The 15324-nt window shown below is 41.6% G+C and overlaps 2 protein-coding genes across 3 annotated transcripts in view; both read right to left on the bottom strand.

Moving 5' to 3' along the window:
- LOC142499125 (methanethiol oxidase-like) overlaps nucleotides 1-5701 on the bottom strand; it is a 63501-nt gene extending 57800 nt beyond the window's left edge. For both annotated transcript variants that reach the window (XM_075608063.1, XM_075608064.1), the window contains exon 1: nucleotides 5540-5701. The gene's annotated coding sequence lies outside the window, so the exon portion shown is untranslated. The remainder of the gene's footprint in view (nucleotides 1-5539) is intronic.
- A 655-nt stretch (nucleotides 5702-6356) lies between these two features.
- Nucleotides 6357-15324, bottom strand: part of SELENBP1 (selenium binding protein 1) — a 29349-nt gene continuing 20381 nt past the window's right edge. The window contains exons 8-12 of the mRNA XM_075608052.1: nucleotides 13860-13938; nucleotides 13554-13675; nucleotides 13237-13329; nucleotides 12734-12852; nucleotides 6357-7703 (exon numbers count right to left, since the gene is read on the bottom strand). Coding sequence (XP_075464167.1) covers nucleotides 7541-7703; nucleotides 12734-12852; nucleotides 13237-13329; nucleotides 13554-13675; nucleotides 13860-13938 — 576 coding nt within the window. The 3' untranslated portion in view covers nucleotides 6357-7540. The remainder of the gene's footprint in view (nucleotides 7704-12733; nucleotides 12853-13236; nucleotides 13330-13553; nucleotides 13676-13859; nucleotides 13939-15324) is intronic.

Genomic DNA, 15324 nt, shown 5'->3' with positions numbered 1-15324 from the left:
GCTAGAGACGTTTCCTGGGGATCTCTCTGGCAGCACAGTGTCTGTGCTAGAGAGACGTTTCCTGGGGATCTCTCTGGTAGCACAGTGTCTGTGCTAGAGAGACGTTTCCTGGGGATCTCTCTGGTAGCACAGTGTCTGTGCTAGAGACGTTTCCTGGGGATCTCTCTGGCAGCACAGTGTCTGTGCTAGAGAGATGTTTCCTGGGGATCTCTCTGGCAGCACAGTCTGTCTGGGCTAAAGAACCATGCAGTTTGTGCAGCACACTTTTAAAACTCCTTGATGTTCCAGGTGGAAATTGGCTAATTGACTCTTGCTGAAATTAACCATGTTCCCTGCTAGATTCATCAGCTACAGACAGGCTTTGTGTGTGCTGCCTTTGTAAACAGGGGTAAAGCCCTATCACACTTACCCTAGAACTCCTTCAGTGTAGTTTATGGGTATAGTTCGTCTTTTGTCGGTGATTTACTCAATTATTTTAAATGTATCTAGCTAGTAAGTAGCTAATTTTTATCCTCCATCAATTCATCACTTAGGGGAATTGAGTGCACACAACTGGGGTTGCTTTCTCTATTTGTAGTAGACACTCACATACTCCCGAGCAGAAAAAGCATGTTGACCCATCTGGGTCTAAGGTTCGCCGACCGCTAATTTCTACTCCTACAGGCTCCGGCTGTCTTATCCTCCCGTACGGGGGCGTAGCTTCCAGATCAGACGATGTCACTGAAGTTGGCAGAACAAGCGCGTTCTCATACCGGTGGTACAGAGGAGAGGGCTGGATTGAAGTGGGGACCAAACTACCATGGGATGTCCGCTTCTCTTCTTCTCTGCACCGCTATGAGAACGCGCTCGTCCTGCCTCCTTCGGTGATGTCATCGATCTGGAAGCGGTTATGCCCCCATACTCGAGGATCAGAGAGCCAGAGCTTCCGGTCTGCGAACCTTCAGGCACAGAGGGATCAACATGTTTTCTGCTTGAGAGTATGTGATTTCTCTGCGCTACCAGCCATTTTTTACTTTATAAAGCAATATCTGCACTATGGCCTCTATTTCTCTTTCCCTCATGTATACTACAGAAGCCAACATGAGCAGATAAGCACTGAGGTATTGGGTATTGTACCGAGGTATTGTACCGAGGTATTGTACTGAGGTATTGTACTGAAGTATTGCACTATATGTTGTGTCACTTTGTATGATGCGCTGGCCTTTCTGTATTTGTTTACAGAAGCCAACATTTCATCCCAGCAACCCTGACACACCCCACATGTGTATGGATCTGGGATGTAAGCCACAGTGTCTATAAGGACAGAGTAGAGTATGGATAATGAGGGGTCTTAGAGGGTAGATCTCGTAGAGATCAGTCTTTACACCGCGCAGCCAATGTTATTGCATTTGCCCTGTAACTGTGAAGCTTTATCACGTTGAAGCTGTAAATATTTTATTAAGATAATATTGTGACTATTCTGTATCTGTGTTAGTTGAAAGGTATTGCACGCGGCTGTATGCATCACCCTATGCACACCGGCCTCAAGTGTTTAAATATTTAACCGTTATCACATGTTCCAAATATAAAGAATGTTAGGGACACATTGTATATGATAAGGGGAGTGTGTCGCCCTGTTGCAGGGTACATGCAACCACACATGCGGGTTCCCTTGATAAGACTTATTTATTGAGCCTTAAAACATACAGCAAACAAAAAGAAAATAGTTTCTCATCAGCAGACAAAACAAAATAGCTTCTCTTCAGCTTAGAAAACAAGGCAGCTTCTCTTTTGCATGCAGGACACAGACAGTTCATCATATATGTACTTTGCAACACAGACCTTATAGCAGTAATCTCTTCAGTATTTTCAGTCCTGTCTCCTGACCAGCTAGCTTACGTGTGTGTGTAGCCTGGGGGTTTTAAACACCTTGATTATGCAGCTGGGGGTCAGACTAATTAAGCAGCTCTTCTCCACTGAAAGTTAACCTCCTCACTGCTGCACTGCAAACTTAGACATATGTTTGCCAGGTATATGGCTGGTGACGTTCATTTACCCTGTCACACGCCCCCTCTTGGATGGCCACTGATTCCTATAAGGGGCTAGTTGCTATATGGGGTTAACTGTCTGGGCTCACTCAGGTTTCACCCCTCCCCTTTCTACCCAGTGATATATGATGTCACCATCAGGAGTGTGACAGAAGGGGGCGCAGGGACCAGCATATTAAAGGTTAAGAGAAAAAGCGCAGGGACATGCAATAGTGTAATAAAGTTAATTCAGGGTAACAAACAATATAAAAACAGGAATGCCCGTACAGGAAATTACATCTTTATTGAATATAACAACAGTTTATAGCTCCAATGCTGGTTCAGGACGCTCCGTTATCCGCTCGTGCGCACGCCCGTCTGCGTTGCTGCTGAAAGCAGCGAGGATGAAAACAGATGATCTCGCGCGGAGAGAAACAGCGTTTTGGTAAGTTCCCTTCGTGCGCCCTAGCACGGGTGAAAGCGCTGCGGAATAGGCGGCTTTCTCCCGACGCGATGAGAGAACTCTATTCCTTCCAAGCTGGATCAGCGGAGAACGTGCATCAGCATGGGGATTGTATCCACTCCAACGCAACATCCGAGAGAGAGACTGCTAAGTCTCAGTGCGCCGCGTGACCGAGGCGTTCCACACTGCCTTCATGGGGAAAATTTCCCACAATGCCTGATGCGTTTCGTGGAGCCAGTCCACTTCCTCAGGGGTGTGTCCTTTTACCAGACTGTAGGTTTCCTGGTAAAACATTTTATAAATAAATTGTGTGTGTGTTTGTGCGTACAGAGGGGGTCTGCAGAGTTTGTGTGGAGGCTGCACAGTGTGTGTGTATTTATAGAGTGGGCGGGCTGCTGTGCGTATCTATATATATATATATATATATATATATATATATATATGTATATATATATATATATATATATCTATAGATAGCAGCAGTGTGAGTGTATATAGAGGTGTTTTAATATATTCACAATTTTATTTTAATTAAAAAAATCTATATAACTATCCTAAAGTGTCTATTATTTATGAAATAAGCCTACATTTAGCCTATAATAGTAATAATCCCCTCAGAACAGGGCATTACTGGCCAATAATGCCCTGGCTGGGATAAAGTCCCAAGGCGAACTTTTCCAGCCAGGGCATTATTGGCCAGTAATGCCCTGTTCTGAGGGGATTATTACTTAAATAACACGATTGCGTGTCCCTGCGCTTTTCTCTGTCTATGTATGCGCTTCCTGAGACCAACCGCGGGACAGTCACACACGGACGTAATCTCCGATGAGCCAGCAGGCCTTTCAAACCAATATCGTTTTTTCAATTTTTCATAATAACACTTTTTTTTTACGACGGATTGTTAATTCATATTTCATTGGACACTTTTTTCTTCTCTTTTTGAGATCTTGACAGACTTAGAACTAATTTATTGTATACTGTATATAGCCTGGGTCCCTCCTCCCTCCCCGCCCCTCCTCAACCCCACCTTATTCATATATCTCCATCACTCCTACCTTCACCTCTTCTCACAAACTACTTTCTTACCTGCACCCTCGGACACTGCATAGCTATATCGCCTGCACTAAAACACACCCCTACAAATCCTCCTCACACATTGTCTTTCTATCCATGCTTCTCCTCCTTGCTTCTGGGGATATCTCTCCCAATCCTGGTCCCTGCCTTACTCCTACATACTCTCGTCCTCGTCTGCCAAATGCAACTTCTACTCCTTTGGGTTTCAACTCCTCTAACCTCATACCCATCCCCTGCTACTCTCCCTCCTCTCTCCCATTCTCCTGTGCCCTTTGGAATGCTCGCTCCCTTTCTAACAAGTTCCTTTCTGTGCATGACTTCTTTCTCTCTCACTCTCTGCTCCTATTTGCTATAACTGAGACCTGGCTCACTCAGTCTGACTCTGCTCTGGAAGCTGCCCTCTCCTATGGTGGCCTTTCTCCCACACTCCGCGCCCTGATGCCAGGGGTGGAGGTGTGAGTCTCCTGCTCTCCTCTATCTGCCGCTACCGTACCCTTCCTATTCCTCCCTCTCTTGCTTTTCCCTCCTTTGAGGCTCACGCTGTCCAGATCTTCTCTCCTCTCCCTGTCCACGTGGAGGGCATCCATCACCCACGTAACTCTACTCATCCCCCTTCTGCCTTTCTCTCTCACTTTGAATCCTGGCTCTCTTTCTTTCTCTCCTCAGACTCCCCTGTTCTTCTCCTTGGGGACATCAACTGCCATATTGATGACCACTCTCTCGCTTGGGCTTCCTGCTTTCTCTCTCTAACCTCTACTTTTGGCCTTCAACAGTGGACTGCAGTCAGCACCCACAAAGATGGCCTCTACCTAGACCTGGTTTTCACTAAAAACTTTTCTCTCTCTGATTTCTCCATTTCCCCCTTTCCTCTCTCTGACCATCACCTCATCTCATTCTCTCTCTCTTGCTTCTCCATCTCGTTTCTGCAGAGACCTGCGCTCTATTAACCTACCAGCTTTTGATTCCACTTTACGCTCCTCTCTCTCCTGTCTCAGCCTTGCTCCAGACCCTGACAACCTGGTCAGGAACTACAACTCTGCCCTATCCTCCTCTCTTGATCTACATGCCCCGCTTTCTCTCCACCGTTCTCGCCCTTTGAACCCACACCCTGGCTAAATTCCCACACGCACATGCTGCGTTCCTGCTCTCGTTCATCTGAACGCCTCTGGAGGAAATCTCACACTCTCGCAGACTTCCTTCACTACAAATTTATGCTATCCTGTTACAACTCTGCCCTCTCTCAGGCTAAACAAACTTACTTTTCTTCACTAATCAACACGCACAAGTCTAATCCACACCGACTCTTCTCTGTCTTTGACTCCCTACTCAGATCACCCTCTGCTGCCTGTTCTTCTAACTCCATCTCACCTCAGGACTTCGCCGACTATTTCAAGGAAAAAGTAGAATCCATACGTCAGGCCATCCCTTCTGTATCTTCCTACCATCCTACACCTCTTCCTAACTCTCCTCCTGCCTTCCTTGACTCTTTATCCGCTGTCTCGGAGGATAATGTGTCACTGCTGATCTCCTCTTCTCCCTCTACCACCTGCCGTCTTGATAATCCCTACGCTCACACACATTTTTAACTCCTCCCTCTACTCTGGTACCCTCTTCCTTCAAACATGCAACAGTTATACCATTACTCAAAAACAGCAAGCTTGACCCTACCTGCCTTTCTAACTATTGACCTGTCTCCCTCCTGCCTTTTGCCTCTAAACTCCTTGAACGTCTTGCATTCTCTTGCTTGCTCCATTTTCTCACCACCTATTCTCTCGTAGATCCCCTCCAATCTGGCTTCTGCACTGCTCACGCCACTGAAACAACCCTCACTAAAATAACTAATGACCTCCATGCTGCCAAAAACAGAGGTCATTACACACTGCTCATATTACTCGACCTCTCTGCAGCATTTCATACCGTGGACCACCCTCTTCTCCTCCACATTCTCCATACTCCTGGCATTGGTAACAAAGCTCTATCCTGGATCTCCGCTTACCTGTCCCATCGTACTTTGTGTATTCAAACCAAATCAGCTTTATTGGTATGAGGAAAGAACATTTCAGTATTGCCAAAACGTGAATAATGAATCAAATTAATTGTCCCGCTCTCGCAGGATTGCAGTTAGATCCTCCCTCGCCCTGTGGCACAGATACACACAGAACGGATTTAAACCGGTTGTGGCACTTTTCTTGTAGAACACCTTGTGCTGAATGTCAGTGGGTGTGAGCTGGCAGGATTTAGTAATAAAACACTTAGAGCTGCCAATACTGTCTCTGCTTTCAGGGCTAAGAAATGTTCATTCCGAACCGTCCGAAACCATTTACCTATAAACAAACAACCCTTCACTTAAACCATTATCCTTCATAGTTATACTTATTCCCTTAGAACTGTTTTACTGGGCAGAAGAATTTGCTTCACCTATAAACTTGTATGGAAACATTTTACCAAAGCCAGAAGTGCTATAACCCGGAGGCGGTTACAGTGTATCAGGGCTATGCCCATTATAAGGCTGTACTGGGGATCTGTGCTATAGAACACGGTGTATATACACCTCGAGCTGGGATCGGTTATGGTTAACCCCTTAGCAGCCAGAGGACAACAATGTTGTAATATTCTGAAGTCAATCAATAGCAAATCTTTATTTGATTTAAAAAGCGGCAAGGTAGGCGTTAGGTACAAAAATACAAACAGATTTAAAAACAAATTGAATCATACATCTAAGTGCAGCCACATGGTGCAGTGTAATAACCCCCGTACTGCCACGAGGGCCAGTGACACGTTGGTGAGTTCCACAAACAATGAATGTCTGAGACTGAAGGTGACAGGAATGTTTATTTCAGAAGCTGCGAGGCGAGAACAATACAATCAGATGGAAGAACACGGAACAGTTCTGATTAGCGGCCCGCAGGGGCTGATATTCTCAGCTGTGCAGTGTAATTAGGCTGCCGCTGAGCTAATGATCCTGCAGTAGGGTATCACCAAAATCATTACAATGCATTCATGTGCGAATAAACAACTCAAATTGTGTCATTATTTCCCCCTTTCAATAGCGTCACTCCCAGGCCGACAATGTGCGTCGGAAACCTGGTGTACAAGATTCTTACACCTGACACTGTCCCCAAGAGATAATGGTGCAGTGCGTTTTAACAAACTTCTTTGCGATGATGCGGCTGCAGAAAGTTTAATAATTACATTTCAAAACAACATTTGCGTTGTAAGTAGAAAGGAACACAAGTCACAATTAAAACCTAATTCTATGGTTAAAAGGGGAAAAAATTATTTGAAAAGTTCTTTAATATTGTAGGTTTCAGACCTCAGAAAAATGAAGCAGAATAAAGCAGTATCATGTATCCCTCTCATATTTGGCTGTTCTCATTGGCTGACGCTTCCGTGTCTCGGAGCAGGTGATAGGCAATGGAACGCTCTGCTCAGGAGATTCCATCTGACAGCGGACACTGGAACATACACGGCACCTATGCCCAGGCGGAGGAGGTATGTATGAAAGTGCACCTATAAATGTATATGTTTGTCTTGTAATGACGAAGGTTTATGATGCAAAGAGACAGAAAGTCTGGGGAACGTAACTTACATTATCAGCACATAATCTGCTGACATTGCACACCAGTAACTAAAGCACATACCAGGTCAGACACATTTACAGGCCGGGTTTCGCAGGGACTGGTGTACGTTGAATTATTTGCTGGTTGCTGCACGGCTTTCAGTTATTGCATTATTTTGGGGTTTCCTAATGAAGGAACTATTAATGATCACACAATAAATGTGTTATTGGAAGAGGAAACAATTTACCGTTTGTAACAGGTCTGCATCAATAGCTGGATCCCAGGAGAAATACAATCAGAGGAGACATGCAGCCACCACGAGTGTGGAAAGAGGTGAGAGAGGTGTAAAAAAGCGGCGTTTCTAGCTAAATTATGGGATGAATTATGGCACGTGGACATTACGTGGTCTGTCATGTGGATCTCATTAAACATGGCCCCTATAGCCAGATCTCGGAGGTGCAGTCCCCCCCTGGGTAGCGTAACTCATGAGCCAGGACGGGACCGTCTGGCTCCTTCCCGAAATCCACCAGGAAGTTTGGGTTGACCTTCAGGCCGCCCTTCTCTGTATCCACGTCAATCTGCATCATGACTGAGCCCTCCCTGAGAGAGAGGAGAGAAGCGACATGTTGTATGTACTATACAGGGACAGGGCAACAGGACAGAGAGGTGACACATTGTATGTACTATACAGGGATAGGAGAGAAAAATGACAGTGTGTCCATTATACAGAGACATGGAGTGGGAGAGGTGACACAGTGTATCTATTGTACAGCGACATACAGTAGATCAATGGCCACCAACAGGTCAGGCTCTAAGGAAATCCCAACTTCAGCACAGGTAGCTCAGTCAAAATGACTGAGCCACTGATTAAGCCGGGAAACCCTTAAAGCCTGGCCTGTGTGTGGCCCTTGAGTACTGAGTTTGAGCACCGCTGCAGGAGAGCATGTAAATGTATGAAGCAGAAGACTTTGATCACCGCTCCTTAACACACAAACACAAGGAAGGAGGCGGCACTGCAGGTAAATGGGGGGGGGGGGGGGGGCGGAGAAGGTATTTAATCCATAGCCACAGGTATTTGAAGATGGCCCTAAAATGGCTCCGAATTTGATACCTGTGGCTTTGGATTAAATACCTTTTTTTTCCCCATTGCCCTGTGCCTCATTAAATAGATTGTAAGCTCTAAGGGCAGGGGCTCATGTGCCCCCGCCCCCCCCCCCCCCAGTGGAGAAGGCTTCTTCGTTCACAAGAGATGGAGAAACAGCACAGTGGAATATGAAAGCTGATCGGAAAGAGCAGCCAGAATCGTCATTCAGGTGACAAAGAGATACAGGCTTCAAATAATCCAAGTGTCTACTCCAAAAGCAACTCACATGGACAATGAAGTGGAGACTTCCACCATGAAATAACCCAACTTAACAGGACATTGTCACCTAAAGATTATTGTGCGAGATTTCAATGCAAATATTGGTGCCCATTAGAAAGACGAAGCATCAGTTGGCGAGTGTGGTTCCAGTAACAGGAACAAGGAGAGATTGGGAGAATTAGAAGAATGGGAAAACTTCTACATCAACCTCGCTGCTTTGTGCATGCCCTGAACCTTTGCCATTCGCCCGGACTCCACACCACTGCTGCCAGCCCCGACCGACTGCTCCACTTATCTAAATCGGAGCTACCAGAATAGCGCGATTTTAGAAAGATGTGATTTGCACATGTTATGCAGCTCCTGAGCGATGTGTCTGGCCAGGAGCGGGAAATAGTCAAAAAAATGCTTTCCCCGCGCGATTTAACCAACTTATCAAGGCTTTCAAAATAGCTACAGTACCGAGCAAAATTTTGCTTAAAATCCGATACGTTGGTTATTGAAGCTACTAGAAGGCCGTATGTGTTTCTAGACTCGGAAAGGACTTTCCTGAGTTCATATTGCGACTGAACACCGTATCACCCCTGGATTGGATTATTATATTATACACAGACACAGGGTTATTATTATTATATTATACACAGGGTTATTATTATTATTATATACACAGACACACAGGGTTATTATTATTATATTAAACACAGACACACAGGGTTATTATTATTATTATTATTAAACACTGACACACAGGGTTATTATTATTATTATTATTAAACACAGACACACAGGGTTATTATTATTATTATTAAACACAGACACACAGGGTTATTATTATTATTATATTAAACACAGACACACAGGGTTATTATTATTATTTTATACACAGACACACAGGGTTATTATTATTATATTAAACACAGACACACAGGGTTATTATTATATTATACACAGACACACAGGGTTATTATTATTATATTATACACTGACACACAGGGTTATTATTATTATTATATTATACACTGACACAGGGTTATTATTATTATATTAAACACAGACACACAGGATTATTATTAATATATTATACACTGACACCCAGGGTTATTATTATTATATTATACACAGACACACAGGGTTATTATTATTATTATTATATAATACACAGACACACAGGGTTATTATTATTCTATTATACACAGACACACAGGGTTATTATTATTATATAATACACAGACACACAGGGTTATTATTATTATATAATACACAGACACAGGGTTATTATTATATTATACACAGACACACAGGGTTATTATTATTATATAATACACAGACACACAGGGTTATTATTATATTATTATATTAAACACAGACACACAGGGTTATTATTATTATATAATACACAGACACACAGGGTTATTATTATTATATAATACACAGACACAGGGTTATTATTATATTATACACAGACACACAGGGTTATTATTATTATATAATACACAGACACACAGGGTTATTATTATATTATACACAGACACAGGGTTATTATTATTATTATATTATACACAGACACACAGGGTTATTATTATTATTATATTATACACAGACACACAGGGTTATTATTATTATTATTATTATTCACAGGGTTATTATTATTATATTATACACAGACACACAGGGTTATTATTATTATTATTATTATTATTATTATTATTATTATTATTATTCACAGGGTTATTATTATTATATTATACACAGACACACAGGGTTATTATTATTATTATATTATACACAGACACACAGGGTTATTATTATTATTATTATTATTATAATACACAGGGTTATTATTAATATATTATACACGGACACCCAGGGTTATGATATTATACACAGACACACAGGGTTATTATTATTATATTATATCAGACACACAGGGTTATTATTATTATTATTATTATATTATACACAGACACACATGGTTATTATTATATTATACACAGACACACATGGTTATTATTATATTATACACAGACACAGGGTTATTATTATTATCATATTATACACAGACACAGGATTATTATTATTATTATTACTATATTATACACTGACACACAGGGTTATTATTATATTATACACAGAGTTATTATTATTATTATATTATACACAGACACACAGGGTTATTATTATTATTATATTATACACAGACACACAGGGTTGTTATTATTATATTATACACAGACACACAGGGTTATTATTATTATTATTATATTATACACAGACACACAGGGTTATTATTATTATTATTATTATATTATACACAGACACACAGGTTTATTATTATTATATTAACTGACACACAGGGTTATTATTATTATTATTATTATTATTATTATTATTATACACTGACACACAGGGTTATTATTATATTATACAGACACACAGGGTTATTATTATTATTATATTATACACAGACACACTGGGTTATTATTATATTATACACAGACACAGGATTATTATTATTATTATTACTATATTATACACTGACACACAGGGTTATTATTATATTATACACAGACACAGGGTTATTATTATTATTATTTTATACACAGACACACAGGGTTATTATTATTATTATTATTATTATATTATACACAGACACAGGGTTATTATTATTATATTAACTGACACACAGGGTTATTATTATATTATACACAGACACAGGGTTATTATTATTATTATTATTATACACTGACACACAGGGTTATTATTATATTATACACAGACACACAGGGTTATTATTATTATTATTATTATTATTATTATATTATACACACAGGGTTATTATTATTATTATTATATTATTCACTGGCACACAGGGTTATTATTTTTATTATTACTGACACAAAGGGTTATTATTATTATTATTATTATTATGATTATATAATACAGACACACAGGGTTATTATTATTATTATTATATTATACACAAAGGGTTATTATTATTATTATGATTATATAATACAGACACACAGGGTTATTATTATTATTATTATATTATACACACAGGGTTATTATTATTATTATTATTATTATATAATACACTGACACACATGGTTATTATTATTATTATTATTATATAATACACTGACACACAGGGTTATTATTATTATTATTATTATATTATACACAGACACACAGGGTTATTATTATTATATTATACACAGACACACAGGTTTATTATTATTATATTAACTGACACACAGGGTTATTATTATTATTATTATACACTGACACACAGGGTTATTATTATTATATTATACAGACACACAGGGTTATTATTATTATTATATTATACACAGACACACAGGGTTATTATTATTATTACTGACAGGGTTATTATTATTATATTATACACACAGGGTTATTATTATTATTATATTATACACAGACACTGGGTTATTATTATATTATACACAGACACAGGATTATTATTATTATTATTATTATTACTATATTATACACTGACACACAGGGTTATTATTATATTATACACAGACACAGGGTTATTATTATTATTATTTTATACACAGACACACAGGGTTATTATTATTATTATTATTATTATTATTATATTATACACAGACACAGGGTTATTATTATTATATTAACTGACACACAGGGTTATTATTATTATTATACACTGACACACAGGGTTATTATTATATTATACACAGACACACAGGGTCTTTATTATTATTATTATTATTATTATATTATACACACAGGGTTATTATTATTATTATTATTATTATTATTATTATTATATTATACACTGGCACACAGGGTTATTATTATTTTTATTATTACTGACACAAAGGGTTATTATTATTATGATTATATAATACAGACACAAAGGGTTATTATTATTATTATTATGATTATATAATACAGACACACAGGGTTATTATTATTATTATATTATACACACAGGGTTATTATTATTATTATTATTATTATATAATACACTGACACACATGGTTATTATTATTATTATTATTATTATTATATAATACACTGACACACAGGGTTATTATTATTATTATTATTATTATTATATAATACACTGACACACAGGGTTATTATTATTATTATTATTATTATATTATACACAGACACACAGGGTTATTATTATTATTATATAATACACTGACACACAGGGTTATTATTATTATTATTATTATATAATACACTGACACACAGGGTGGGGGGATCTTACTTGACCATGTCCGGGTAGAACTGCTTGTCCCAGGTGCTGTAGAGAGAGGTTGTAACATACAGTCTCTTCCCATCCAGGCTGAGCTGAATCATCTGAGGCCCCCCAGTAATCTTCTTCCCCTGGCAGATACACAGGAGGGGAGGCACATTACGGTGACAGCTCTAAGGCTGCATACACAGATGGGGGGCACATTACTGTTACAGCTCTAAGGGGGTTTGCTGAGGTGCGTTGCTTGGAAGGGGGGCTTTCTTTCAAAAGTGGGAGATGGGGAGAGAGCAAGGGACAGGAAAGAGATAGCTCTGAGCAGAGAGAAGAGATTAGATATGAGGAGCAGAAAGGAGACAGCCCTGAGCAGAGAGACAGGGGAGCGATTAGATATGAGGAGGGGCAGAAATGAGAGAGAGATATATGGAGGGGCAGCGGAAATGCGGAAAGCAGAGATAAGGAAAGCCCAGTTACTGTAATGACATGGGGATGTTTGGGGGCAGGTTTTGTGGGCTCACCTTCAGCACCAGAGGGTCCGGCTGGCATGTCAGCTCCGTATCTTGCAGCACAGTCACTTTGCCCCCTTTAACAATGCTGCCCCCAAGAAAGGCCTGTGAGAAAGGGGGAGAAGACGGAGCAGAGACAGGGTGAGCGAGAGGGCAGGACTGAGAGAGTGGGGTGAGACTGCTAAACCACGGGAGAGTGCCGGTCTGCAGCACAAGGGTTGGGTCAACTGATAATATCCATATGCTGTCTCTATCAGTCTCTCTCGCTGTCTCACCATCCCGCCATCTCCCTCTCTCTCGCCGCTGCCATCTCTGCCCCTTTGACTCACCTGCCCCACCAGTTTGGGGTGTCTCATGTCTGTGATGTCATACTGTCTGATGTCACCGTGCAACCAGTTACTGAAGTACAGGAAGCGATCATCCAGAGAGATCAGGATGTCTGTGATTAATCCTGGGGAGGGGGGAGGTGTGGGGAAATGGGGAATTAAGATATTGGCATTAATAACTGCTCCCAATCTGGATGCTTTAAGACACGCAGACAGACTTACTACACGCGGATATCTCTATATACATTTTGTTGAGTGTGTTCTAACGTTATTATGTGAGTACATTAACTCCCTGTGCGCACCACTCACCTGGCATGTCTGGCAATGCCCAGCCTTCCACCTTCTTACTTGGCACCTGGATCACCTTCTCTGCTGCCCACGTGGCATCCTATAGCAAGAAGAGACCAATGAGGAGGTGACAGACACAGGGTTCATATGGCTCATCGAGTGTGTGTCCCCTGCTGATGGATAGTGACAATGAGAAAGAACCCATATCCATTCAGTCTGTCCTTCCCACTACTGGGTGACTAGGGTTGCCAGGTGTCCGTTATTACCTCTCTGTACATGTATCTGTATACCGGTATTACCTCTCTGGGTGTGTATGGGTATACCGGTATTACCTCTCTGGGTATGTATGGGTATACCGGTATTACCTCTCTGGGCGTGTACGTGTATGCTGATATTACCTCTCTGTACATGTATGTGTATACAGGCATTACCTCTCTGTACATGTATACCGGTATTACCTCTCTGTACATGTATACCGGCATTACCTCTCTGTACATGTATACCGGTATTACCTCTCTGTACATGTATACCGGCATTAAGTCTCCGGACTTAATAACCAATCGCGGGATCTCCCCCTAGCAGGGAGAGAGCAGGGTGTGGCTGCTAGGGGGTGGGGCAGCTTCCTCCATCCTGATTGGCTGCATTACACAGCAGCCAATCAGGAGGAGGTGGCAGGAGCCAGGGGGTGGGGCCAAAGAGCGGAGGAAAAGTGTGGAGCAGCTTGTGGGGGTGATAATGACAGGAGGGGGGGCAAGAGAGAGGATGAAGGCAGGGAGGGGGGCAAGGGGCGAGAGAAAGGATGAAGGCAGGGAGGGGGGCAAGGGGCGAGAGAGAGGATGAAGGCAGAGAGGGGGGGCGAGAGAAAGGATGAAGGCAGGGAGGGGGGGCGAGAGAGAGGATGAAGGCAGGGAGGGGGGGGCGAGAGAGAGGATGAAGGCAGGGAGGGGGGGGCGAGAGAGAGGATGAAGGCAGGGAGGGGGGGGCGAGAGAGAGGATGAAGGCAGGGAGGGGGGGCGAGAGAGAGGATGAAGGAAGGGAGGGGGGCGAGAGAGAGGATGAAGGAAGGGAGGGGGGGCGAGAGAGAGGATGAAGGAAGGGAGGGGGGTGAGAGAAAGGATGAAGGAAGGGAGGGGGCGAGAGAGAGGATGAAGGAAGGGAGGGGGGGCGAGAAAGAGGATGAAGGAAGGGAGGGGGGCGAGAGAGAGGATGAAGGGAGGGGGGGCAAGAGAGAGTATGAAGGGAGGGGGGCGAGAGAGAGGATGAAGGGAGGGGGACGAGAGAGGATGAAGGGAGGGGGCGAGAGAGGATGAAGAGAGGGGGGTGAGAGGACGAGGAGGGGTGCAGTATTGCTCCCCATGGGCCTGTATGACTGTAGGTCAGTTATGTATAAATGATCTGACCATTACGTAATTTTTTCTAAATTTCACTCCAAACATGCACCAATTTATATTCTATTTCCTAATAAAAAAAAGTCCTCGGAAGGGCG

This window comes from Ascaphus truei, chromosome 7 (assembly GCF_040206685.1).
Source record: "Ascaphus truei isolate aAscTru1 chromosome 7, aAscTru1.hap1, whole genome shotgun sequence".
Lineage (NCBI taxonomy): Eukaryota > Metazoa > Chordata > Amphibia > Anura > Ascaphidae > Ascaphus > Ascaphus truei.
This window is presented reverse-complemented; position numbering and strand designations above follow the sequence as displayed.